Genomic DNA, 27,636 nt, shown 5'->3' with positions numbered 1-27,636 from the left:
AAACCATTTTTTTTTATTGAACATTTAGAACAGATATAAAATGTGTGATTAATTGTGAGTTAACTAGTGAAGGCATGCGATTAATTCCATTTAAAATTTTAATCGCCTGACGCCACAAATTTTTAATAATCTTTCTCTTTTTTTTTTAAATTGCGTCACGCGATTATTATTTTTTTTAATTGTAATTAATCACATGACTTCAATAATTAACTCACAATTAATCAATAATTGTATATCTGTTCTAAATGTCAAATGTTTTTTTTTTTAGGTTTTCATACTCCTATTAACTAAAGTGGAAAAAGTGTCAAACTAATAGAAATAGTTCAAATGAATTTTTGACGTCTATAGCCGTCAATGGCAGTGAATGCGTTAAAGTGGGGATGCACGATAATGCTATTTTCAACCGATACCGATAAACCAATAATTTAGAACGTGCCGATGTCGATAACTGATAAGTAAGTTGATAATTGTTTGCCAAATTAACTTGAATACAAATGTACTTTTGAGTCCTACTATAAGTACAAATTTGTAACGCACCATGAAGCTGAATTTTATTGATATCTCTGTTTCAAAGACAACCAGTAACTAATTTTGAGTTTGCCAAAACAAAACAGTTATGTTTCAAAAATTCAACTTAAAAACTGTGAGGGTAAGATTTTGGGGCGACACACCTTGAGCCACAACCACAACAAATGCGGCAAGTCTATTATTATCGGCAGATTTCTTTATTATCTGGTTTATCTGTATAACTTCAAATTCGTCGATAATTGCCGATAATTATCGGCCACCGATATTATTATTATTATCACTATATTAAAGCACAATGGTGTGATATTGGAGAAGCCATCGTATTGATTTCCAGATGAAATTGAATATACTGTATGTACAAATATAATAGCACAAAAGCAGCATGCGTATTTTGGGGGAAATTGTTTTTTGTTTTTGTTATTTGAATGCATTTGTGTTCTGCATGATGCTAACGCAGAGATTTAAACCTACAAAATACCCAACCATGTTTGTACACCACCTCACTTGTAAAAAAAAAAAAATGCTGCTGTTGCACTTTTCGGTGCGTGCGTTGACGATGTTGAGCTTTATCTCAGTCTGCACAACGCATCGAGGGAGGCCGGCATCCGAGCCTCGGGGTCACACACCATCATTGTACTCGTTATCGCCGCAGCGACAGGAGGTCTCTTCTTAAGTCAAAAGCCTCCCTTTGCTGCTTCAGACAAGCTGGACCGCCGGCAACCATTGCGGCAATTCCTCCCTTAAAGCGGTCGAGTCTGCCCTCATGCACAGTTCAATTAACTCGACTTAGGTGGATGTGGAAATGTTCAAGAGCTGCTTGTTAGGAATTGAAGGAGCTGCATAGAGATGCTCATTGGTGATAAATTCTATCCATGAATCCATTCTCTGTACCGCAAAAAATAACTTACACTTACACTTACTCACTGGTGATGGAAGATGGAACACAAATCATGAATGCAATGGCAACAACAAACCTACCATACGATCAACTCACATTTTCTTGTGTATACATTGAATTAATATTTGCCCCCTAAAATTTTTTTTTAAAAATTGAGACAAGACACCAAAGCCAATAAATGAACGTTTTGATACCGTTACTTGTTACAAACCAGCAAACCACTAAAGCGGTAGATTGATGACTCCTTGATATAAATCAATAACTCAAAGGGAGGGAAAAATTGTATTATATTGTATTTTATTTGTGCTGGACTAATACAATACCTATTTATCATAATTTAGTGAAAGATGTGAAACGTTCCAACGCATAAAAAGAAAAATATCCAGAGAGTTTAGTATTAATTTTATATGGGTTTGTTATGGAAATATAAAGCTTTCCTTTCCTTTCTTTGGTCCTTCCTCGGGTCTCCTGACGGCCTCACGGCTCTGGCTGGAAGTGTTCGGTTTAGGTGAACGGTATGGGATTTTTTAATAGGTTTTAGGTGAACTAATGAATACACACTCACACGCACATACACACTCAAAATATATATATATTTTTATAATTAAAAAAGAGAGAGAGCAATGATGATGACATGTCAAATCGGTTAAATTACCGAATGAACAATACTGAGCTCTCCAGAGAAAAAGAAAAAAAGAAAAAAGGAAATATAAAGCAAATGATTACATAGATGCATAATATTAGTTCAGTTACTTTTTTAGTTATTTATGGCAGAAGCATGAAAAAAAAAAACATCGTCTTCAAGTACATCTTTCAAGATCCTATTTGAACTATCTGATAATATTTCATTATTTGAAGCATCATTAAGGATGCATACATTCCACGCAGCACCAGGGGACTCTTAGCTAATGGTCTTAATGAGATGCGCATCTGGCATGCCTGCAAATTGCAACCATATTTCACAAAACTGCATTTGTCCCATTTTTCTCAAAGTCGTATACAATGAATAGCATCTGGTTTTGTGGAAGTAAAATACTGATAAAGATTTGGATGCTCTCCCTCCAGACTCGCCAATCCAACAGCTCCTGTATTGCCAAATAGCAAAACGAAGCAGTTCGTAATATCGCATGTTGACAATCAGCACTTTGGATTTGGACCTCACAACTGACCAAGCTTTGTAATGTCGGGACTACAGAAATGACATCAGGAATGATTAGCCTGCATTTTGGATGCTTTTGCGAACAACGACAACAAAACCACAAACAAACCGACACTACGATGTTTCACGTGACAGTTGAAAAAAGCGTAAAGGAATACTTAGTGATTGAATTTCTCAAAAAGCACCAAAAAAAAAAAAAAAACACGAGTAACAGATGTGGGAAAGGAGGATGGTAATCGAAGACAAACGAGGCAGACGGTGTCCACCTTCTCTTGCTTCCTGGATAAATATTTGATCAGCACAACTCTGAATGCTATTGATTAGAGTTCTCGTTCTCTCTTTTGATTGATCTCCATAGACTGTGATCAATGTTTGTATGAACACACGTAGACACTCGCCATTATAACCTCTGAATGTTAATTACAATTAACTCATTCACTGCCAACGACGGCTATAGATGTAAAAAAATAATTTTGAACGATTTCTATTAGTTTAGCATTTTTTTCCCCACTTTTGTTAACACGAGTATGAAAACCTAGAAAAAAATATTGTACATTTAGAACGGATATAAAATTTGTGATTAATCCAGAGTTAACGAGTGAAGTCATGCGATTAATTACGGGAAAAATTGTATTTTATTTTTTTTTTAAAAGAAAAAGATTAAGAAAAGATGATTAAAAATTAGGGGCGTAATTTTTTTCATAATTAATCACATGACGAGGGAAGTCATGCGATTAATTATGATTAAAAAATGTAATCGCCTGATGCCCCTAATTTTTAATAATCTTTTATTTTTCAAAAAAAAAAAAAAAGATTATAAAAAATTTGGGGCGTCATCTATAATCTTTTCTTTTTTTAAAAAAAAAAAAAAAGAAAAAGATTAAGAAAAGATTATGAAAAATTAGGGGCGTAATTTTTTTCATAATTAATCACATGACTAGGGAAGTCATGCGATTAATTATGATTAAAAAATGTAATCGCCTGATGCCCCTAATTTTTAATAATCTTTTCTTTTTCAAAAAAAATAAAAAAATTATAAAAAATTTGGGGCGTCATCTATAATCTTTTCTTTTTTTTAAAAAAAGAAAAAGATTATTAAAAATTAGGGGCGTCATGCGATTACATTTTTTAATCATAATTAATCGCATGACTTCACTAATTAACTCGTGATTAATCACAATTTTTTATATCTGTTCTAAATCTCCAATTAAAAAAAATTCTAGGTTTTCATACTCTTGTTAACAAAAGTGGGAAAAAATGTTAAACTAATAGAAATAGTTGAAATGAATTTTTGACGTCCATAGCCGTCAATGGCAGTGAATGAGTTCATTGTTAAAGGCTTAAAAGCATTTAGCTTTGGTGAGGCTATTCAAGCACTGCCATGTGCTGATAGTTAAAAATAAAGAAAGTGATAGTGGATGGTGTCTCGTGTGTGCGTCGAAGAGCGCGGTTTGTGGCGTGACTAAGTAAACACTATCAACGTGCAGAGCTTCCCCACTCGTAAAAGTCCCATTAACAGCTAAGGTTGCGTGATGGCGGTTGGCGTCCCTTAGCACTATTGCTGGATGACCTCAGGCTGAGCACCCGAGCACCCGAGGAAGCAAATAAAACCTCCGATCAGAATTTGATCGGATGGAACGCAAGTAAGCTTTTATTTTGTTTGGAAGACGCGCGTGTGGCGGCTTACGTAATTTACAATTTACTTCTCTTTCTCTGAAAGGTCAAATTTGGAAAACCTCTACAAAAACCCACTCGAATTTTGTGTCCATCTTATGGTAATTTTCTGCCTTTCTTTTTGTTTTTATGAGATTTTAGGTTTCTTTTAACTCATTCACTGCCATTGACGGTTATAGACGTTATAGGTTTAACTTTTTTTTCACTTTTGTTAGCAAGAGTATGAAAACCTAGAATTTTTTTTACTTGTACATTTAGAACGGATATAAAATTAGTGATTAATCATGAGTTAACTAGTGAAGTCATGCGATTAATTACGATTAAAAAATGGAACCGCGTGACGCCCCTAATTTTTAATAATTTTTACTTTTCTTTTTTAAATCATGTCAGGCGATTTAAATTATTGATTGTAATTAACTGCATGACTTCAATAGTTAACTCGCGATTAAGCACAAATTCTGTTCTGATTTTTTTTTCTAGGTTTTCATAATCTTGTTAACAAAAGTGGGGGAAAAATGTTAAACTAATAGAAATAGTTCAAATGAATTTTTGACGTCTATAGCCGTCAATGGCAGTCAATGAGTCTTTTTTTTATTAAATTCTCTGACATTTGGGGGAATTTTATATGGTCACTTTTTGGACATTTTTAGCTCATCTTGTCTTTTTCTGGCCAAAATTTGGACTGACATTTTTTTTTTATATTTAACTATTCATTTGTATCTAAATCACTATTTTATTTGAAGAATATTTGATCTCTAAAATAAAAAATACTCTTTTTTTATTGTATTTTATTTTTTTAAGATCCACATTGGGCCACAGGAACGGGACTAAAGAGCCAGATGTGGCTCCAGAGCCGCAAGTTGCAGACCCCTGCACTACACCAAGACCTCACCCCGCTAACGTCAGTGCACAGGTATAGAACCATTCGGGAAAAGCCCGATCCCTGCAGCGATTGCCGTCCTGGATAGCAGGCCTCGCTGACTCTGTGATGCAACGGTGCTCTCTGTAATGTATACAGTCCGTGAAGAATGTATTTCCCTTCAGGGGATCAATAAATCTAACCTGTAATCTCTAATTCAGTTGACAATGAACCAGCTCTTGCTTAAAAAATGGTTTCAAACAATCATCAGTTTTGGGAAGGTCAGGTAAAGGTCACGCACTGATTAATTTGCGCTTCCCGAAGCGCAAGGCGTAGATGATCACGTTGATCCCCTTCATCTTCAAGTTCTCATCTTGGAGATGGCGGAGGGGGGGACCAGGTGTTAGTAATCAAGGACCCTTTTCTCAATCTTTGACTTCAAGCGGGAGACCACAGTCTCAGTCCGGCAGCTGTGTATATACCACACTTGGATCAATAACAGCAGAGGGCCTGTATTGATTATGTACGTAATTGATACGAGATTGGGGGGGGGGGGTTGTCATGGAAGAGAAGGAGAGGGGGGGGGGTCGCGAGTCGCTGCCCTGAATTTGTCATATAAAGAAGCAGATGGTGAGGCTGGGAAGTCGTCTTCTCTCTGGTCTGGATAATAAGGACGTGTTTCGGCGTGGAAAATACACACAAGTATTGTAATGTCAAAGGTCATCTTAGGGCCAGGTAGAGTAAGTCTCTTGGAAGTAAATGAAAGTCGTTGTAAATCTTGAGACTCACGTTTGACCCTTGGCTAGTCTCCGTCAAACCCTTGCAACAGATTCTCATTGCACCACCTCCGACAAGACCTTGGACTAATTAGCAACACAGAACACGTATTTACCGAGATGCTTTTGACATGCGGGCTTTATCGCAGCTGTGGTAGAGATTACTCTATCGATTCTCCACTGCACACATGACGCAATAATCCCTTGTCTGATAGGAAGAACTGCAAAAAAAAAAAAAGCGTAGCTTAGCATAGGGCTAGCTAGCTGCTAGAACAGATTGCGACGGCGAAAAACACAACGGGTTCCGCCATTGGCCAGTGTACGGCGTGGGATCCATCTATCCATCCATCCATTTTCTTGGCCGCTTTTCCTCACAAGGGTCGCGGGGGGTGCTGGAGCCTATCCCAGCTGTCTTCGGGCAGTAGGCGGGGTACACCCTGAACTGGTTGCCAGCCAATCGCAGGGCAACGGCGTGGGATGCTAAAGAAAGTTATTTTAAACTAAAAAAGGAAAATCTTTCCGTAGGTTGATGCACTTTGATAGGTGTGCTTTGGACAACATATGGTGTTGATATACGTGCTCTTTAATTATCATATGATTATTTTGTATTTTTCTTTTGGGGATGTGATGTGTTTTTCGGCAAAAGTGAAATTAGTAAGCCATTCAAATGGATTCAGGATACGGTGGGTAAATGTAGACGAATATGCGAACGTGCATTTTGTGTGCGAGTTTATATATATATATATATATATATATATATATATATATATTAGGGGTGTGAATTGCCTAGTACCTGGCGATTCGATTCGCATCACGATTCATAGGTCATGATTCGATTCGATACCGTTCAATCCCGATACGAATCTATAAATTGATTATTGCGATTTTTTTAAACAAAAATTTTGAAAATACTAATCAGTAAACTCGTACACTGTAAAAATTGTATGAAAATGTCCGTCCGTCCGTCCGTCTTCTTCCGCTTATCCGGGGTCGGGTCGCGGGGGCAGCAGCTTTAGCAGGGAAGCCCAGACTTCCCTCTCCCCAGCCACTTCAGCCAGCTCATCCGACGGGACCCCAAGGCGTTCCCAGGACAGCCGAGAGACATAGTCTCTCCAGCGTGTCCTGGGTCGTCCCCGGGGCCTCCTGCCGGTAGGACATGCCCGGAACACCTCCCCAGGGAGGCGTCCAGGAGGCATCCGAACCAGATGCCCGAGCCACCTCATCTGGTTCCTCTCAACGTGGAGGAGCAGCGACTCGACGCTGAGTCCCTCTCGGATGACCGAGCTTCTCACCCTATCTCTAAGGGAGAGCATGTATGAAAATGTATTTATCTGAAAATTCAGGTTGCAGTCTGTCTTCATGTTTGAACAGCACTGAAATCAAATATTGAGGCTTAATGTTCCATTAATATAACCTTCGTCCATGCTTAATGTGTAAATCCTAACCCTAAGTAAGACGTTTTGTTGAATATTCCCATAAAAATTGTTTCGAGAAAACGCTGTAATATCGCGATATATTGCAGAAGTGATTTTTTCTAACACCCCTAATATATATATATATATATATATATATATATATATATTTCATTTTTTAAAATTTGTATTATTATTTTTTTCCAAATAAATGCTCCTAATATCTTTGTTGTGCCATTAGCAAGCCAAAAATCTTTCAATCATTGAAATTGATTGAGTGCTTGCTGCAGATAATGTCACATGAAAATCATGTGTTCTAATGCCGAGCTTAGCGGCTCCCTGAGGAACCCAGCGACTCAATTACAGCATGTATCCAGCATTGTCCTGCAAAAAATAATGCAAGGGCAACATCCGGCCTCAATTTGCAGAGTCCAGAATGATCTCCTGGGGGTTAATCTTCAATACGGCTTGATCTATTGTAATACAAATATCAAATATGCCTCGGCATCAACAAGAATAGGCCAATGTTCAAATAAATATGGTCAAACTGCCAAGGTTATTGATAATGATTGAATATGTTGTAAACAAAATTTGCTTTTGCCCCTGTTTGTCTTTTGAGATATTCATATTTATTCCAAACAGAAATGGAAGATTCGTCACATTTGAAAAAAACGAAAATGACAGAAACATGAAGCACTTGGTTCCAGTCTTTACAAGCATCCAAAGCATATGCATTAATCACGTTAGACACTTTGTCCTTAAAAAGGAAGAAAACAACAGTATTCCTCTGGTGCACAAAATTATAATTAGCTACTTCCCCACCTTTTGTTTTTTGTGGAAGCTATTTATCATAAAATAAAACACCTTCCTCGACTCCCTTCCAGCACACCGACTAGAAAGAGGATTCAGATGCCGAGAAGTGCCACAGTGGCGTCGGACTGGGACACGATTTTTGAAACAGGAAATCTTTGTCTGATTCATGGCTTCTTGTTGAACACGCTGAGAAAACGCGGTGCTGGAAATTTGTTCTTTGGGTGCAGGAATCAGTAAAAAAAAAAAAAAAAAAGTTAGATGTTGCTATTGCGCAGGAGATTAAAACGCTGAAGCACTAAAGAGAGGAAGAGAGTGTGTGTTGAAATTGAAATCCAGTAGAGCTCTGAGATCTGCAGACTTGGGTCAATTAGTGGAGCCCGGGTTTCAAAGCAAACACGGTGAAGCGGCTTTTAGCCGTTATGCTGCGCGCAAATCCAATAAGTTGCCAGCACAAATGAAATAAAGTAGAGTATAAATTAAATCCAAGCATTAAAAAAAAAATGTTTTTTTTCCCCCCCAGCATACCTTTAAGAGTTTTTTTTTTTAATCATTTATTTATAACACGAAGACTATAAGGACTTTTTAATTTGTTTCTTTACTTTTTTTTTTAATGTTTGTAAATGTTATTTTATTTATTATTATTATTATTAGTAGTAGTAGTAGTAGTATTATTGCTGTAAATGTGAATTGTCAACATAGGTTATTTTAATCATTTTAATTTGCTATTTTTGTCCTCTTTGCTTTGCGAATATTATTATTATTAGTTGTCAGCTGTTTTAACACTTTTAAAGTGTTGTGCTTTTAGCAGTGTAAAGCACATCGAGTTGCCTTGTGTATAAAAATGTGCTATATAAAGTAAATAAAGTTGCCCTGAGGGGAGCGGGTACATTGTTATGGGGTCACTCCTAGAATTTCACTGTGATGCAACCTCAGGATAAAGATTAGCAGAAAAGTCACACAACTGCAACATTATTACAACATGCAAAAGATGAATTCAAATCAAGCCGAACCGCCCCCTTACAGAGATTATTAAAATGTTGTCCGGGTCAGGACAGCCGGACCATCGCACACCCTGCTGGGTGCTTTGCTCACAGCACCATTTCTCTGCTCACGCGGTACACTGACGCATGGACAGGGACAGGACGTTAACACCCCAAACAAGTAAGGTGTTCAAAATAAAATATTTTCCCAAATTCCAGAAATGACATTCCCTCAAGGATGTTGTGGAAATACGAGGATGTTAATTATTTACAATGTTTTAAACGTTTTAAAAAGGCAATCTTAACGATATTATTAAAATAATAATAATAATAAAATAGAACAATACGAAATAAATACAAATCCTCAAAAGCATCCTAGCAGTGCCGGCCACCTGCCCTTCATCCTCCCTCAAGATGGCGACGGCCAGATGGCTTTTGAGGGCCGCCGAGCGGCATCCTGACCCACAGCCTCCTCCCCACCCCCAACTTCAGCGCTCCAACTGGGGTCCCACCTCCACCCGCTGACCCCAGTCCCCAATCCCAAGCCCCGAGCCCCCCAGCACTTGTCAGTGCTGCATGAATGGGCGGTCTTTGAGCAAAACAAAATCCCCCTCGTCTCTCTTTTGCAGCTGCTTGCTTTGCGGGAAATGCTGAGACGGAGATTGAAGAAACTCTTGTTATGCAATTGGGATTTTAACCCCAAATTGACTCTCGAATGCGTTTTTTAGATCTATTTATTACAACCCTTGCTGTGTATCAGTTGCAAAAAGGCTAAAATCACAAACACGTCATTGAATCCGGTTTATTACTTTCCGATAGCAGCCACGCCATCCTTGTGGCAAGACAACCAATCGGGCCGGTCGGTCTCAATGACAAATTGTCAGCCCAACCCCCCAAAATGTGCTCTCCCCAACTGGGCCGCAAGCCAACGAAACCCTGAAGCTGATAGATGTCCAAATTTGGCCTCGAACTGCGTGTCAATTCTCGCTGAAAATGTATGAAGCCAATCTGTTCAAGGAAGATGAACGGATGAATGAGACGCCGAAGACGAGGACATCAAGCTCGGAAAAGTCCAAGAGACGGCAGGCACACGTGTTGTACGTTTAATCCACACGAGTCGCTCAACAGTTTGATGGAGGAGCCATTTGACTCTTTTACTGCCGCACGTTATCCCCAAAAAAATGCCAGCCGATTCCCAGCATTTTCACTCATCTTGTGTACTTTGACGACATAAATATGGCAAATGAAAGATCGCATTCCATTCTTTCATTATAAAAAAAAAGTATGTTTCTACCTTTCCATTCCGTTCTTTAGTAATCACCATTTGAGTGACATTGAGCGAAAATTGAAAACATAAGAACACAAGCTTCTTGTGAAAAGATACATTTTCTGCACGTTGACGCTAATATTTTTTTTGTTTAAGACGCTGTGCGAATTAGATTTAATGCGACAAAGGCTTTGATCATTCACGTCGTCCTTGTTCATCAGATTGGTCATGTTTCAGTGTAATTTCGTACTACTGGGAGCCCGTTGGAAAGAGATACGATGCTGCCATCTGCTGGCCGTAGTTAGTGGCTGTTTGTGATTTCTCAAGTCCATTGAGTAGACAGAGTTGCGCAACAACTTTCACTGCCCATTGAGAAAAAAGCACCGAAGTAAATGAGAATTAACGTTTTTGGCGGCATTTATGTGGATTTTAGTATACGTTATTAAACGTTTTTGGCGGTAAAAGAGTTAAGAGCCTGGAGTTAAAGAATAAATATATATCATAAATATAAAGAATGCCCTGTTTGTATTTACCTAACTTAAAGTGGAAGTCAACCTTAAAACATTTCATGGCAATATGTTATATGTGACCTCACTAGTCTAAACGTGACATTCCGGGGCGGCCATTTTGCCACTTGCTTTGGACTGATGATGACATCACAGTTGCTCACGTCTCACGTAACAACCAATCACAGCTCAGCTTCAGAAAACAAGTGAGCTGTGATTGGTCGTTGCCTGAGCCCTGAGCAACTGTGATGTCATCTTCAGTCGACCGCGCGTGGCAAAATGGCCGCCCCCTGAGATAACTCTTATTCCACTATTAACCAGAATAGCATATTTAGACAAGTGGGGCTGCATAGAACATATTATTGTCAAAAAAGATTTGAGGGGGTTGACTTGCCCATCTTTAATTCAATAAACAATTTAGCGAAGTCAAACAACCTCTCTAGAATTCCCTTGTTGACAAAACAACGACCAATTATCATCAAAAGAGTTATTCTACACAAACAAAATCAAGAATATTATAAAAGGGTATTCACAATCACAACTATATGAATGCTTCCTCGAATTTTTTGATGAGAAGTACAATAGCCAAGCACGCACAGTCACTGTACATCTCATTATCCTCGAGAACCTCACCCAAGCGTACCAAACAGCACTTAATGAGCAGTCCGTAATGACAAGAGGGGAAAAAATTATTTTCCAGAGGTTCTGATTGAACAATTACTGTCAAATTTTCTCTCCCTGCTAATGAGATGAATCAATTCGCCGTTCAATGTAAATATCTGCTTTGGTCTGCGCTAAGAGTACACTAAACCTGTGCATTAACTCATTCACTGCCATCGACGGCTATAGACGTCAAAAATTCATTTGAACCATTACTATTAGTTCAACATTTTTTTTCAACTTTTGTTAACAAGAGTATGAAAACCTAGGAAAAAAAATTATTGTACATTTAGAACAGATATAAAATTTGTGATTAATCGTGAGTTAACTATTGAAGTCATGCGATTAATTACAATTACGCCCCTAATTTTTAATAATCTTTTCTTTTTTAAAGATGTTTTTTTTTAAATGTCTAGATTTTCATACTCTTGTTAACAAAAGTGGGAAAAAAATGTTAAACTAATAAAAATAGTTTAATTGATTTTTGAACGTTTATAGGCGTCAATGGCAGTGAATGAGTTCAATATTTGATCTAAAGCTCATACGATAGAGCCCATAGAGTCTTTGTTATAATAAAATTAACCATAATATGAGGGTTAGGGTTAGCTAACCTAACTGCCATTGACGACTATAAACGTCCAAAAAATAATTTGAACTATTTTTATTAGTTTGACATTTTTTCCACTTTTGTAAACAAGAGTATGAAAACCTAGAAAAAAAATGATTGTACATTTAGAACAGATACAAAATTTGTGATTAATCGTGAGTTAACTATTGAAGTCATGCGATTAATTACAATTACGCCCCTAATTTTTAATAATCTTTTCTTTTTTAAAGATATATTTTTTTAAATGTCTAGGCTTTCATACTCTTGTGGGAAAAAAAATTTAACTAATACAAATAGTTCAAATGATTTTTTGACGTTTATAGGCGTCAATGGCAGTGAATGAGTTCAATATTTGATCTAAAGCTCATACAATAGAGCCCATAGTGTCTTTGTTATAATAAAATTAACCATAATATGAGGGTTAGGGTTAGCTAACCTAACTGCCATTGACGCCTATCAACGTCCAAAAAATCATTTGAACTATTTTTATTAGTTTAACATTTTTTCCACTTTTGTAAACAAGAGTATGAAAACCTAGAAAAAAAATGATTGTACATTTAGAACAGATATAAAATTTGTGATTAATCGTGAGTTAAGTCATGCGATTAATTACAATTACACCCCTAATTTTTAATCTTTTTTAAAGTTTTTTTTTAATGTCTAGGTTTTCATACTCTTGTTAACAAAAGTGGGAAAAAAATGTTAAACTAATAAAAATAGTTCAAATGATTTTTTGACGTTTATAGGCGTCAATGGCAGTGAATGAGATCAATATTTGATCTAAAGCTCATACAATAGAGCCCATAGTGTCTTTGTTACAATAAAATGAACCATCATATATGGTTGATTTGTCATAAGACGAAACCTATTTGAACTTTCCAACATTCTCTTCTTGAGCTTATCTGAAGAGGTTTTAAGAGGCTATAATGGACTCTGAAGTGAGAACGTCCGATATTATCTGGTAGCCTCGATGTCATCCGGCGAGATTTTCCAACCTTCTCTGCTGTCCATGAACGCCCACCGTCGCTACTTAAAGAAAATGAATGTGCGGCGCAGTGGAGATGTGAGAACATAAACCTACAAAATGAACAAAATCCAATTACCAAGCGCAGGTGCCGGAATCACATACAGGATCTTGAGCTCACACGGCGAAAGGTAATTGTCAGGGGATACGAGACCTTACAGCTCAAGCGCCCCCCTCGGTAATACGCCAACAATATAGAATCAGACGCGACTACATTGGCTCTTTCGATTGACTCGGCTCAGCTAACGTCCATAAAGAGGGAAGGTGAGTATCGGCTCGGTCCAATTCCCCCGGAGAGCGTCTGGCCTCATCTCGTGTCTGATTCATGATTCTGACACGTTTGAGGCGGCCACGAGGCTTCGAAAAGGAATCGACACGTGTCGCCGCGGATAACTCATTGAGAATGCAAAGGGGAGGGGGTCTCAATTTGGTCACCATAGCAACGACAAAGCAGTTTGGGTGGGATTACATAAATATCAAGCCTCGTAGAACGCTAGACAGAAATGCCAAGTGCTCGTGTAGCTCTGCGTGTCACTCGGCATCCACAGAGGCTCGGCTTTTGAAAACAGCAGCTGGGACGTTGGTAGCGCCAATTAATATTCATGTTATGCATAATCCCAGGTGGCTAATTTAACACACCTGATCAAATCAATCATTTAAAAAAGCACGAATGTAAACGTAGCTGTTTTCAATGGAGACCCTTTTGCAAGAGGGACGGAAAAGTCAAAACTCGCCACATAAAAGTTACCAAATTGTAAAGATAAAGTAAAAATGTGTGCATAGAGGCCACGCCCAAATCAGAGCATCCACATTTTAAAGGAAGACAAATACAGGAAGCCCCCAAGACAAAAAGACTAAGGACATGGATTACTGGAATCATGTCATGTGGTCTGATGAGACCAAAATCAATTGATTTCCTCCAGATGGTGTTAAGCGTGTGTGGCGGCAACCAGGTGAGGAAGGTCTGACAATATCAGTCGGCGTTTTAATTTTTGCAAAAAAAATAAAAGCATTGATTAATGTTTATTAAGCAGTGATCAGTGTTAATTTCGTACTTCATATAGGGATTTAAAAAAAGGGGGCGGGGGGGGGGGGGGTGATGTTGTACTATGTTACTGGTTCAGATGTTTGCAAATGTCATATTTCGACTAAACACAGAAGATAATCAGTCTTCTTTCATGAAGGACTACAGAAATCAGTGAGCAATTACTGTTGATATGCTCAAATCAGTTTAAAATTGAAAAATGGCTCCAAACAATGACCCGATTATTAACATAGTCGTCACAATTAATTTGATAATCAATTACTTGTCGATTCATTTTAGGCAGCTTTAGATTCCAGTCGCAACCTGCGAAGAAGCTCTGGCGAAATCCACGCTACACAAAATATTGGCACTTTGGCCATTTTCACTTAGGGGTGTACTCTCTTTTGTTGCCAGGGGTTTTAATGGCTGTGTTTTGCATTATTTTTTAAATAAATGATACACTAAGCTGTACACTGACTATCTTTCATTGTGTCAAACCGTCATTTCTTCAGTGTTGTGCCATGAAAAGATAGAATTAAATATCTGCCCAGATGTCATTTTTGTGAGATAGCGTACACTCTAGCTGCGCGTGAAAAGAGGAAAAAAAGAAAATGAATTTACAATTAATTCTGCATAAAATTGTTACTTGAATTACTGAAGGAACCACAGCGGTCCCGTCGGTGCCTTTGATGAGTTGAAACCCAGAACAACGTGCATCCCATTCAACTGTCGAACCCTGGCATGTGGAAAACGCAGAGCAAAGCTCGAACAGGAGAAAAACGAGCCACTCCATTCATCTTCGCGGCAGACGGGACGAGTAATTCTACACAACCACAAAGCGTCGGGAAGACTTCTTCGTGCTTTCACCAACTCTTTGGCTTGTCATGCTTTCTCCTCGTTTGACGTTCTGATTCATGTAGTTCTTTAGGGAATATATTTTGTTGCAAATACATTCACAGTGAGCCACATACTTGGCACAAAGATTTTTTTTTTTTTTCTGGGTGTATGACACTTGAGCGAACAAAAAGCGAACTCACCCTTTTCTGGTCCTCCAAGCCGTGCTGCACGGGTCTCCTCTTGGGGTGCTGTTTTGCACAAACCTCCGCTCCGGCCTCCATCTTCCCATAAGTGGGCGAATATCCAGCAGCTAACGGCAGGGATTGAAATGAAATACCCGCTCAAAGTATTTCAGTCCGCTTCCCCGCTCGATCGGTTGCAGTGAGGCGTGAACATCGATCCAAAAAGTGGGAAAAATGTCTGTCGTCCATCAACTTTGCCTCATCAAACAGGTGATGGCCGATCTCCGAGAGGGTCCCGCCTCGGCCACAAGCCGTGACACGCTCATAGCGTTTTCCTCACGGGTTCTCGTCGCAGTTCTCGTCACGGCAGACGGTGGAAATCAGACACCGGCAGGGTCCTCGTCTCTTCCAAAACCACCGCCGCAGCCATAGAGACTTTGGAGGGTGTTATTATCATAATCCTTTCTTTTGGACAACAGTCAGTTGATCATCCGGCGAGGAGCACATGGGCGGGCTGCGGATTATGCACACTGCTCGGTCTTCCAAGTGGCACCCGCCAATTTAGGAATAAGAACAGCAACTAGCGAGGAAAAGCTGGAAATGTCTGCTGTCCGGCAGTGAAAGAAAATGGGCAAAGAAAAACAATGACACAAGATCGGTTCAATTAAATGAAGCACGAAAGAAACATTTTTGTGTACATACATTTTCCTACCTGCAGTGTTCTAGCCCAAAACCCATGTACATTTTTGTCATCATTATTGGATGAGTCCATTTTTAGGTCACCAACTGAGGCAACAGTAATATTGAAATGTTGTAACTTGTACATCAACATGTGACCGGCACTGATATTTTAATGTTATCAGTCATCCTTATGTTGTGTTCACGAACTACTACATTCATTCTAATTCGCATCAGTACTCACGTCACGCATTTTTATATGTTTGGATAAAGGCTTCCATCCTAGCACTGTGCATAAAAATAACAAATTGTTTAATAGTGGCTATTTAAGCTGACAAGAAAACGAAAATGTGTCTGATTACGTCAGGTGTAGCACGTTCCCACCTGAAACACTTTAACGACTTTTAGCGATTCCAATCGTTCAACAATTTCACGTGAAATAGCATGTAACAAGCTTCTCCTTGAAATACGGGGGTAACAAGAAGAAGAAATGAGGGGGGAAGGATTTCAAAGTGTTCTGTCGAAGGTTTGAGCAATACTGCAGCATCCCTGCAGAAGATTCTGCGCCGAGCATGATATAGTCTGGGCTGAGCTTTCTAGAAACTGCTAGAAAAAAAACTGCACACGTTGTACAAATTACGGAGACAAAATAACACCGGACAACATTATATTACTCTCATAAAAATCACTCTTACCCAGAACTTCTGTGTTTGTTTCGTCCCCTCGTGGAGAAGGTGCCTTCTGCTTGATGATGTTCTTTCCTCCGGTATGTGAACGAAGCAAGTGATGCGTTGACGTGCTGTCGGGAAATTTTGAGTGGGCAGGGCAGCCAAAACTTACGGTGTTACTTTAGTTCAAATGTTGCTCATGGTTGTGATGGTTTCTTCATTTTTATTCCAATTGTTATGATTGATTGACCCATTGATCCATTTTTATTCTATTTGTCTGGGTCGTGAGGGAGATGAAGCCTACACCCCATCTGATTGGGCAAGGGGCGGGGTACATCCAAGATGGGTCGCTAACAAAACACATCCTGATACATTTCTTTAATTAATAAAAAAAAAAAAAGGAAAGAAAAGAACTATACTGTAGACTGGTTCCGTTTCTCATCTTATGCATGCAGATGCTTGTGCTTAACTGTACGTACGCAGCCAATGCGAGTATTCAAATCTACCAAGCGTCCCTAAAGTATCCATCAGGGTCCCACACGTTGTGCCTCTCGCCCTGTAAAATGACGTCACTCGCTGCGTTCTCCCAACATCGTCGAAGACGCTCGTTCGTTTCCATGGCGACTTAACGTGAGCAGGCTTTTGGCGCCACTTAGCGTCCAAATGTGAGTACGTTGAGGAGAATTCAAAATCCCAAAAGGGAGAATTGGATGGGGCACCTGCACCTTTTCCACTTAACGCCTAAAATGGCGTTTTGTCATTTATGTATTTATTTTTGACCACTATAAAGTGACAGCTCAAGGACTATGAGACAAAAGCATTTAAAAGAATGATGGTGCAATCACATCGCAAACATTTTTATTATATGACCGTACATATTGCACATTGACCCCATAAAACAATGATTCCTTCCCTATACAATTAGGGAGTAGCCAGCAGCACACAAAGAGCAGTAGGCAGGACAATTCAGTCACTATCAACTTATTGGATGACCAAAACAACAAATCCAGTATAATCGAATAAATACAGGGTGGCGAGAACAAGCAACCAGTTTCTCAAAGTTGACTAGCCAAAGATACTTCTCTTCCGGCAGCACATTTTCAAGATGTCTATATTCACGGAAACAAGTGCACTTGCAGAAGTTGCTGCCTGCCACTCCGAAGCCACAATCTGCTCGGGTGCCAACTGCCTTGTTACAACTACCGACACCAATGCAAAACTGATCCTAGCGGTGAGCATCTTGTTCAGCGTCATGCTGGCTCTGGTCATGTTTGCCATGGGCTGCGCTGTGGAGGCCGAACGAATGTGGGGTTACCTGAAGAGACCCTGGGGCATTGCGATCGGTGTCCTCTGCCAATTTGGCGCCATGCCTTTTACCGCCTTTGTTTTATCAATGGCCTTCAACGTGCTGCCTATTCAGGCCGTTGTCATCATTATTTTGGGTTGCTGTCCTGGAGGCTCCACTTCCAATATTGTCTGCGTCTTGCTGGATGGAGATATGGACTTAAGGTAAGTAGTGTCTGGCTCAGTTGATAATATAAGGTGAGTTGATGTATGGCAATGTGCGGATGTGTGAGCCCATTTTCATTGCATTTGTTATTGGACCCCAAAAAAAAAAAACATCACCCAAATGTAATGAGAGAGATTTTGCAGCAGTTATTTTATTTTAATTTAAATTATTTTATACTGTCTTGCCTTTGCCCATGTGTGCCTTTAATTGGAGCGTTGTTTATGTTGTACCCGGTTTGGCCACTGGGGGGCAGTGTGGTTCCAATACACTGTTAAATTGTAGCCACATTAGCGAGTAGAAGGAAAAAGTCACGATCAAGTTATTCCAATAAAAGTTGTTTTTTTCAGCGTGGAGTCGTTCTTTTTTTGAGTGATAAAAGTGCCGCGAGTAGCGCGCTAATTAGCATTAGCGAGTCAAACGGGAGTAGATCATTACAATTCCTTGCACATCTGTAGATTGAAGCAAAATTCATTGTCAATCAAATCGTTGTGAATGAAAAATCGCTTCTGAATCGAATCGCAGGCCCAAAAATTCGGAATCGAATCGTGAGACATTCAAAGATTCCCACCGCTATTATTTTCCTTCTTTTCAGTATCAGTATGACAACCTGCTCCACCATCCTGGCCATGGGAATGATGCCATTATGTCTGCTCATATACACTTCAACCTGGACTTCTTCGGACAACATCCAAATCCCATATGACAACATTGGTAAATATACAACTCGTGTTTATGACCGGCAGACAGATATCAAAATACTTTCTAGGGGATTCGTTTTTTTTAGGTGCACAAGATAATTACACTCACTTGACTTGAGATATATTATGGTCCGACTGAAATTGGGAGAGTTAAAAAAAACAACAACAACAATATAGAATTTGGATTTCCACAGGTATCACTCTTGTGTCCATCATCGTCCCAATCAGTGCAGGAATGTATGTTAAACGTAGGTGGCCGCACTTGGCTAAAAAGATCCTCAAGGTAGGAATTTGCATTTGCTTTGATCGATATCATGTTTTCTTGGCCAAATACTGCATCTCTACAACGTTAACTGTATATTGTGTGTTTTCTTCTCAGGTTGGGGCAATTATAGGTTTTGGTTCCTCTCTCGTCATTTCTGTGGTTTGGATTATTCTTTACCAGACTTCATGGATTATTGACCCTTCCCTTTGGATCATCGGCACCATCTACCCCTTTATTGGTTTTGGGATGGGTTTCCTTCTGGCCCGTTTCGTGGGTCAACCGTGGTATAGGTAAAAGTGACGTTAACGGTTTCAAAATGTTGCCAGCAAAGTGCAAACCAAACTCATATGCATTGTTTTTGTTTTCCCTTTTTTGGGTTCAGGTGTCGAACAATTGCTGTGGAAACCGGCTTTCAGAACGTCAACTTGTGTAACACCATAATCCAGCTGTCCTTCAGCCCATCTGAGTTGGAGCTCATGTTTTCATTCCCCCTCATCTATGGCATCTTTCAGTGGCTGGCAGTCGTCCTGTCGGTTGCAGGTGAGCGATATTAAAGTCGCCTTTGTGAGCCCCGAGGAACTGTGATGTCATTTTCCATCGACAGCAAGAGGGCAAAATGGCCGCCCGCTGAGAACAGGCGGCTTTTGCTGCTCAGAATGCTGTGTTGAGACTCGCAGGGGCACATACAACTTTAATAAAAATACTTTTTTGTTTGTTTTGTATTTTGTTTGTTTTGTATGCTGTTTTAAATATAATATATTTGTGAAATGGAAAAACACTGTGCCCTTAATGCAGAGCCACCGCTAGTCAGCTCTGTAGTATCATAAAATCATGACAATGATCAGTGTTTACAACAATAAAATGTGCAATCCAGTCATTCAGTTTTTGAGTATGATCAACATTCTCTATACCTTCGCAAATATTCGCAAAGCTTTAGTTTCCGTTAACTATAATAACCTGGGTTCAAGGACAGGAAGTTCACAAGAAAAGCTCTCTTTTTGGTCACGATGATAGAGGAACTATTCATTGCGGCTTTTGCAACTTAAGTCTTCAAGTTCTAATCTGTGTAAATAAATGTAAGTTGATCGGAAATATAATGTTGAAATGATGATTGATTCCAAAATTCTTGCATTTTACTCTCCAGGATACCAAGCCTATAAAAAGTGTCGTGGTCTGGGATCGACTGAAGCAGACGGTGAATCGCCATCACTGGAAGATGGCGACAGAGAACAAGAAAATACAATGTAATGTAGAAAATAGTTCCTCTGAATTGAATGAGTGGTCATTAAAGGAAAAGAAGACAGCCAGCTCCGAGGTTATGGCTCTGCTCTGCGGACTTTGTTATGAATCTAAATGACCTCCACAAGAGGGGCAATGTTGCTGACAGCTTCAAAGTGTCAAAACACAGCGCACTCTGCAGGCTGGAGTTGTGTACAACAGTTTGACTCTTTTTGAAAATTTCCAGCCATTGCCACTAACAGGGGGTTTCCTCAATGAATGGTGAATACAGTATTTATTTTTTATATGGGACATTGAGCTTGCTATGAAATTCTAAATGTCCAAAATGCGATACATGAAAAAAAAAAAAACATCTTTAGGCCATACTGAAATGTCATTCTATAAAGTGCTGACTGTTAATTTGTTGAACTTGATCAGGCTGAGCCAGACATTCACTGCCGTAAATTCATAAAAAAAAAAAAAAAAAAAAAAAGATGATTAAAAATTAGGGCCAAGAGGCGAATTTTTTTAAAATTGTAATTAATCGCATGACTTCACTAGTTAACTCACGATTAATCACAAATTTTATATCTGTTCTAAATGTACAATAAAAAAAATCTAGGTTTTCATATTCTTATAACAAAAGTGGGAAAAAATGTTAAACCAAAAGAAATAGTTCAAATTAATTTTTGACGTTTATAGCCGTCAATGGCAGTGAATCAACATGATAAAAAAAATACATTTCTACAACTAAGTAAAGAAACTTGTCATCCTTTAAAAAAACAATAACAACAAAACAATTAAATGTATTCAAAACAGATGAATAGCATTTTCAGAAAGAGCCCTTCAATGTCACGGCTTGAGAAAGGAGGACCCAGATGCAGAGAGGAAGGCGAGCCAGGGCAGGGATGCGGATAACTTAGATTTAATAATAGTAATAAATGAAAACACAAAATCACGCACACAGGCGGACAAAAGGAAACACAAACTCACGCACACAGGCGGATAGCAAACAAACACAAAAGCATGCACAGTGGCAGCAAAAAGGTAAGTCATGGAGATCAGCAGCTGGTTCTCGGATAAGCGTTTACCAGTCGGGTCAAGTGAGTAGTGTCACAGAGGAATATCCCGACACTCCTTGCTGTTTCTCTCAGGCTTTTAACTTGGCCTGATGAGCTAACGGGTTACAGGTGAGTGTGGTGGGCTCCGCCCACCAGCTGTCTCCCCAGCAACTGCAACTGAAACAGCACAGCTGATACTAATCATGACAGTACCCCCCCATCAACGAACGCCCCTAGGCGGACCACCTGGCAGAGAAGGATGTGACGAATGGAAGTCGCGAACCAGTGACTGGTCCAGAATCCAGGAGCGGGGGATCCACTGGCGGTCCTCGGGGCCGTACCCCTCCCAGTCGACCAGATACTGCATCCCCCTGCCGCGCTTACGAGAGTCCAGTATGGCCCTAACCGTGTAGATAGGCTGCCCGCTGACGACCCGGGGAGGTGGTGGCGGCGCGGCCGGCGGGCACAATGGGCTGGCCGAGACCGGCTTGAGCAAGGACGTGTGAAAAACTGGGTGTACCTTGAGCCGAACTGCCACCGGGTTGATCACGGAGTCGACCTCAAACGGGCCGACAAACCGAGGCCCCAGTTTCTTGGAGCTCCCTGCCAACTGCAGGTCCCGGGTGGAGAGCCAAACTCTCTGACCCGGTCGGTAGGATGGTGCCGGAAGCCGGTGCCTGTCCGCGAGCCGCTTGTTGCGGTCCGAGGTGCGGCACAGGGCCTTCCTGGTGTCCTGCCAAACCCTGCGAGCCCGGCGGAGGTGAGTATGGACCGAGGGGATGGCCACCACGCCCTCCTGGCAAGGAAACAAGGGGGGCTGATAACCACAGGCCGCGTGGAACGGGGACAACCCTGTGGCAGAACATACAAGAGTGTTGTGGGCGTATTCGACCCACGGGAGGTGGGACGCCCACGAGGAAGGGTGCTGATGGCATACGCATCGGAGCGCCGACTCCAAGTCCTGGTTGGCCCGCTCCGTCTGCCCATTAGATTGGGGATGGTGGCCTGAAGACAGGCTAGCCGTAGCCCCCAAGGACTTGCAGAAGGCCTTCCACACCCGGGACACGAATTGAGGCCCCCTGTCGGAGACGAGGTCCACTGGTATCCCGTGGATCCTAAAAACGTCCTTTATCAGGACATCAGCTGTTTGCAGCGAGGTGGGCAATTTAGGCAGGGCGATAAAGTGGGCCATTTTTGAAAACCGGTCCACCACTGTCAAGATTACCGACTGCCCGTTGGAAGGAGGTAGCCCGGTGACGAAATCCAACGCCACATGTGACCAAGGACGGTGGGGAATGGGCAGGGGACGGAGCTGGCCGGATGGTTTCAGGCGAGAGGACTTATTACGGGCACACGCCGCGCAAGACGCGACATAGTCCTCAACGTCCTTGCGCAGCCCGGGCCACCAAAATCTCTGCGCCACCAGGGACAGCGTGCGACCCACCCCTGGGTGACATGCCACCCTCGATGCGTGCCCCCACTGCAGCACCTCTGGCCGGAGGTGAGTGGGCACGAACAACTTATCGCCAGGGCACGCTACCGGGGTCTGCCTGCCGTCAGCTGCCTCCACCACCCTCCGCTCAACCTCCCACTGGAGAGCTCCCAATACTCTGGACTCCGGCACAATCGGTCCGGGTAGAGACCCCTCGGCGGCCGGACCGTGCAAGCGGGACAGGGCATCCGGCTTGGTATTCCGGGATCCAGGTCGGTAGGTAATGAAGTAATTAAAACGCGTCAAGAACAGGGCCCAGCGTGCTTGGCGGGGATTCAGTCTCCGAGCGGACCGTAAGTATGACAAGTTTTTATGGTCCGTGAAAATTTGGAAGGGTTCCGCCGCGCCCTCCAGCCAGTGCCGCCACTCCTGCAAGGCAAAAATTATGGCCAGCAGCTCACGGTTGCCCACATCGTAATTGCGTTCTGCCTGGTTGAGCCGACGAGAGAAGAAAGCGCAGGGATGCAGCCTCTGGTCAACCGGGGATCGTTGGGACAACACCGCCCCCACTCCTGTCTCTGAAGCGTCAACCTCGACGACAAATGGAAGAGTTTCGTTAGGGTGTGTCAAGACCGGTGAACGTGAAAACAATGACTTCAATTTAACAAAGGCGGCCTCAGCCTGCTGAGTCCAAATAAACTGAGTTTTTGTAGATGTAAGCCTTGTCAGAGGTTCCGCTTTTAAGCTATAATCGCGGATGAACCGACGATAGAAGTTAGCGAACCCCAGGAATCTCTGCAAGTGTTTTCTAGACGTGGGTGTTGGCCACTCGACCACGGCCTGGATCTTGGCCGGGTCAGCCCTCAATTGACCTCTTTCCACAATATACCCGAGGAACTGGACCGAACGGGTGTGAAATGCACACTTCTCTGCTTTCACGTACAGCCGGTTTTCCAGCAGTCGCTCCAGAACCAGCCGAACGTGTTGCTGATGTTCTGCTAGGTCTCTGGAGAAAATCAAAATGTCGTCCAGATAAACAAAACAAAAATGATTAAGCATGTCACGCAAGACGTCATTGATAAAACACTGAAATACTGCGGGGGCGTTTGAGAGGCCAAAAGGCATAACTAAATACTCAAAGTGCCCAATGGGTGTTTTAAAAGCTGTTTTCCATTCGTCACCCTCCCTTATCCTAACCAGGTAGTAGGCACTACGAAGGTCCAATTTAGTAAACACCGTAGCAGAGTGTAAGGGAGCAAAGGCTGAATCCATCAGTGGCAATGGGTATTTGTTTTTAATTGTAATATCGTTCAAACCACGGAAATCGATGCAGGAGCGAAGGTTCTTGTCTTTTTTTTCCACAAAGAAAAATCCTGCCCCTAGCGGTGACTTAGAAGGCCGAATAAGACCGGCAGCCAGCGATGTTGTGACATACTCCTTAAGGGCTTGGAGTTCCGGCTTAGCTATTTGGTATAGGCGTGTACTAGGCAGCGGTGCGCCGGTAAGCAATTCTATCGCGCAATCATAAGGCCGATGTGGAGGGAGAGATAAGGCCCGGTCTTTACTAAATACCTCCCGTAAATCGTGATATTCCGCTGGCACATTTTCCAGGTTAATTGATTCCCCAGTTGCCTTCGCTGGGCCACAGTGGTAGTCCACCGCTGACCGCAGGCAATGGGAGTGACAAAACAAGCTCCACCTCTCTAACCTAGGCCTGCCCCAGTTTATGTCTGGGTTGTGCCTGGCCAGCCAAGTCAGACCCAGGACCACTGGGGCTGACCGGGAGGGCATAATAAAAAACTGTCTAGTCTCCACGTGATTTCCTGATAAGCGCAGGTGTAGACCCTCTGTTCTATGGGTAATCACCCCCAAGAGGCGCCCATTAAGGTCATACATCTCCTTTGTTTCCTCGAGTCTAATCATCGGACATTTTAGGATGTTGACAATTTTCGGGTCGATAATACAATCATCCGCCCCCGAGTCCACCAACGCCATCATTTTTACATTCACCCCACCCCAAGTCATTTCTCCCGACAGTTGTAGTCTTTTAGTGTCCAATGGACTGTTAGGGTCACATGCTCCTGGAGACTGAGAGTACTCACACTGGTTGTTGCGTTGGGGTTGAGTGGTTGCAGCTGGAACGGGTGCGATGTCCCGACGTCTATCCGGCCGCCTCCAACACGTGGCCGATTGGTGTCCGAGCCGACCACAATATTGGCACGCCTGATTTCTCCATCGGTTCCTGTGTTCCGCCGCAGGGAGCCGTCCTCCCCCCAGCTGCATTGGCTCGATACCATCTCCCGTCGGAGGGCGTCGCCACGAGGCGTCGGGAGGCGAGGCGCCGAAGAAGCGCCCCGCGGACGTGGTCGAAAACGGTGAAGCAGCCGTGTCTGCCTCCTTTGGTCGTCGGTCCTCCTCCCGCCGTCGCTCCCGCAATCTATTGTCCAAGCGGATGGCCAGGTTGAGGAGTTCTTCCAGACCGGACGTCTCATCCCGTGCTGCCAGCTCATCCTTGATTCGCGGGCTGAGTCCCCGCCGGAAGATACCACACAGCGCCGCCTCGTTGAAATGGCTCTCGGCGGCCAAAACCCGGAAGGAGATGGAGTACTCTGCCACGGACAAGTCGGCCTGTCGGAGGTCCAGCAGGCGGCTGCCCGCCTCCTTCCCTTTTACGGGGTGGTTGAAAACGTTCCTAAATTCCTGCAGGAAGGCAGAAAATGAAGCTCGGAGTTCGGGATTGGCTTTACTCACCGCCATCGCCCATAGCGCCGCCTGGCCGGAAAGTAGGCTCATTACGAAAGCGACCTTGGCGCCATCAGTCGGGAAGGTGTGCGGCTGTTGATCTAGAACCAGGCTGCACTGATGAAGGAATTGGTCGCAACCCCCAATTTGGCCAGCGTAGCGGGGAGGATGGGGAATACTGGGTTCCCGAGCTACAGCATTGCCAGCTGATTGGAACGCGGAGACGACAGGTGACGCCACGGCTGCACGTAAGTCCTCTGCTGCCGTGGATTCCGGCCTCTGCTCCACCTTCAAGGTGAGCGACCCGATCTGGGCGGTCAGCGTCGACAGTGCCTCCTTCAGCTCGCGGAAATATAGTTCGTGCTGTCCCAGTAAGCGCCCATGGCCTGGCACGGGCTGTTGGGATCTGCGGGGTCCATAACTGGTCGGGATATTCTGTCACGGCTTGAGAAAGGAGGACCCAGATGCAGAGAGGAAGGCGAGCCAGGGCAGGGATGCGGATAACTTAGATTTAATAATAGTAATAAATGAAAACACAAAATCACGCACACAGGCGGACAAAAGGAAACACAAACTCACGCACACAGGCGGATAGCAAACAAACACAAAAGCATGCACAGTGGCAGCAAAAAGGTAAGTCATTGAGATCAGCAGCTGGTTCTCGGATAAGCGTTTACCAGTCGGGTCAAGTGAGTAGTGTCACAGAGGAATATCCCGACACTCCTTGCTGTTTCTCTCAGGCTTTTAACTTGGCCTGATGAGCTAACGGGTTACAGGTGAGTGTGGTGGGCTCCGCCCACCAGCTGTCTCCCCAGCAACTGCAACTGAAACAGCACAGCTGATACTAATCATGACATTCAAATCTTTTTTTTTTTATTCTTTGATTCAGTAGTGGCTTAAATTATACTGTATATATATTTCTTAATAAATTGAGGGCTGACCTCAAGCTTACGTTTATGAAACAGAATGTTTTTGTTTTTTTCTGAGCAATATTTATTTGACTATATGCTTGCTATTACGACTGACAATATGGTCATAGAAGTGGACTGAAAGCGAAGAGAAATCTGATTATTAGATTTGAGATTGGATTTAAATAAATAACTCTACAAAGTGATGTTGACTGCATATTGTGTGTTTTCTTCTCAGGTTGGGACAATTATTGTTTTTTGTTCCTTTCTCGTCATTTCTGTGGTTGGGATTATTCTTTACCAGTTTTTGTGGATTATGAACCCTTCCCTATGGATAATCTGAGCTATCCACCCCTTTATTGGTTTTGGATTGGGTTTCCTTCTGGCCCGTCTCGTGGGTCAACCGTGGTATAGGTAAAGTGGCAGTTGATGACATAAACAAACAGTTTCAAAAATCTGACAGCAAAGTGCAAACCTCTTCCGAGCATATGCACATCATATTTGCTAAATCGAATTAATCATTTCAAATCATCACATTATCCTTACTTAATTAATTTTGCTCAGCTCATATGCGCAATATTTCTGTTATTCTTTGGATTTCGGGAGGCGGGCAGGTGTCGAACAATTGCTGTGGAAACCGGCTTTCAGAACGTCCAGTTGTGTAACGCCATAATCCAGCTGTCCTTCAACCCATCTGAGCTGGAGCCCATGTTTGCCTTGCCCCTCATCTATGGCATCTTTCAGCTGCTGGCGACTGTCCTGTTTGGTGGAGGTAAGCTTCAAATGTGAGGCGGTTTTGATATTGGTTAGTCAATAATGACCTAATGTGAGAATAATAAAAATAATAATAAAATAAAAAAATCTTTTAAGAGGTGCCTCCACCAACTCACCAATTTTAACCATTACAGAATTTGTGTTCAAGGACAGTGGTCTTTAACAGGTTATTAAGATTCACGAGAAAATCCCTCTTTTAAGTCACTGTGGTTGAACTATTTATTGCATCACGATGGTAGAGCTAATCATTGCACCTTTTACAACTTAAGTCTTCAAGTTTAAAATGTCCCCGTACATAAATGTCAGGTGATTGAAAAGTTGATGTTAAGATGATGATTGATTCAGAATTCTTGCATTTTTACTCCACAGGTTACCAAGCCTATAAAAAGTGTCGTGGTCTGGGATCAGCTGAAACAGAATCTCCATCACTAGAAGATGGCAAAGAAACAAAATAGACACACTGTCATGTCGAAAAT

General features: G+C 42.1%; 2 protein-coding genes across 4 annotated transcripts in view; one reads left to right on the top strand and one right to left on the bottom strand.

Moving 5' to 3' along the window:
- The window catches only part of nav2a (neuron navigator 2a), a 174,675-nt gene extending 157,994 nt beyond the window's left edge, over window positions 1–16,681 (bottom strand). Inside the window, exons 1-2 of one of the 3 annotated variants that reach the window (XM_077564147.1) lie at window positions 16,580–16,681; window positions 15,225–15,810 (exon numbers count right to left, since the gene is read on the bottom strand). In XM_077564147.1, coding sequence (XP_077420273.1) covers window positions 15,225–15,305 — 81 coding nt within the window. In that variant the 5' untranslated portion in view covers window positions 15,306–15,810; window positions 16,580–16,681. Of the gene's footprint in view, window positions 1–15,224; window positions 15,814–15,918; window positions 16,044–16,579 lie in introns of those variants that run through there. The other 2 variants (XM_077564148.1, XM_077564149.1) reach the window with 2 other exon arrangements.
- Window positions 16,682–17,657: 976 nt separating this feature from the next.
- Window positions 17,658–27,615, top strand: LOC144051041 (ileal sodium/bile acid cotransporter-like). The gene is made up of 6 exons (XM_077564795.1): window positions 17,658–18,061; window positions 18,655–18,773; window positions 18,955–19,043; window positions 19,140–19,315; window positions 27,001–27,158; window positions 27,530–27,615. The coding sequence occupies exons 1-6, from the start codon at window positions 17,658–17,660 to the stop codon at window positions 27,613–27,615; spliced, it is 1,032 nt and encodes a 343-aa protein (XP_077420921.1).
- The last annotated feature ends 21 nt before the right edge of the window (window positions 27,616–27,636 follow it).

This window comes from Vanacampus margaritifer, chromosome 4, assembly GCF_051991255.1.
Source record: "Vanacampus margaritifer isolate UIUO_Vmar chromosome 4, RoL_Vmar_1.0, whole genome shotgun sequence".
Classification (NCBI taxonomy): Eukaryota; Metazoa; Chordata; class Actinopteri; order Syngnathiformes; family Syngnathidae; genus Vanacampus; species Vanacampus margaritifer.
This window is presented reverse-complemented; position numbering and strand designations above follow the sequence as displayed.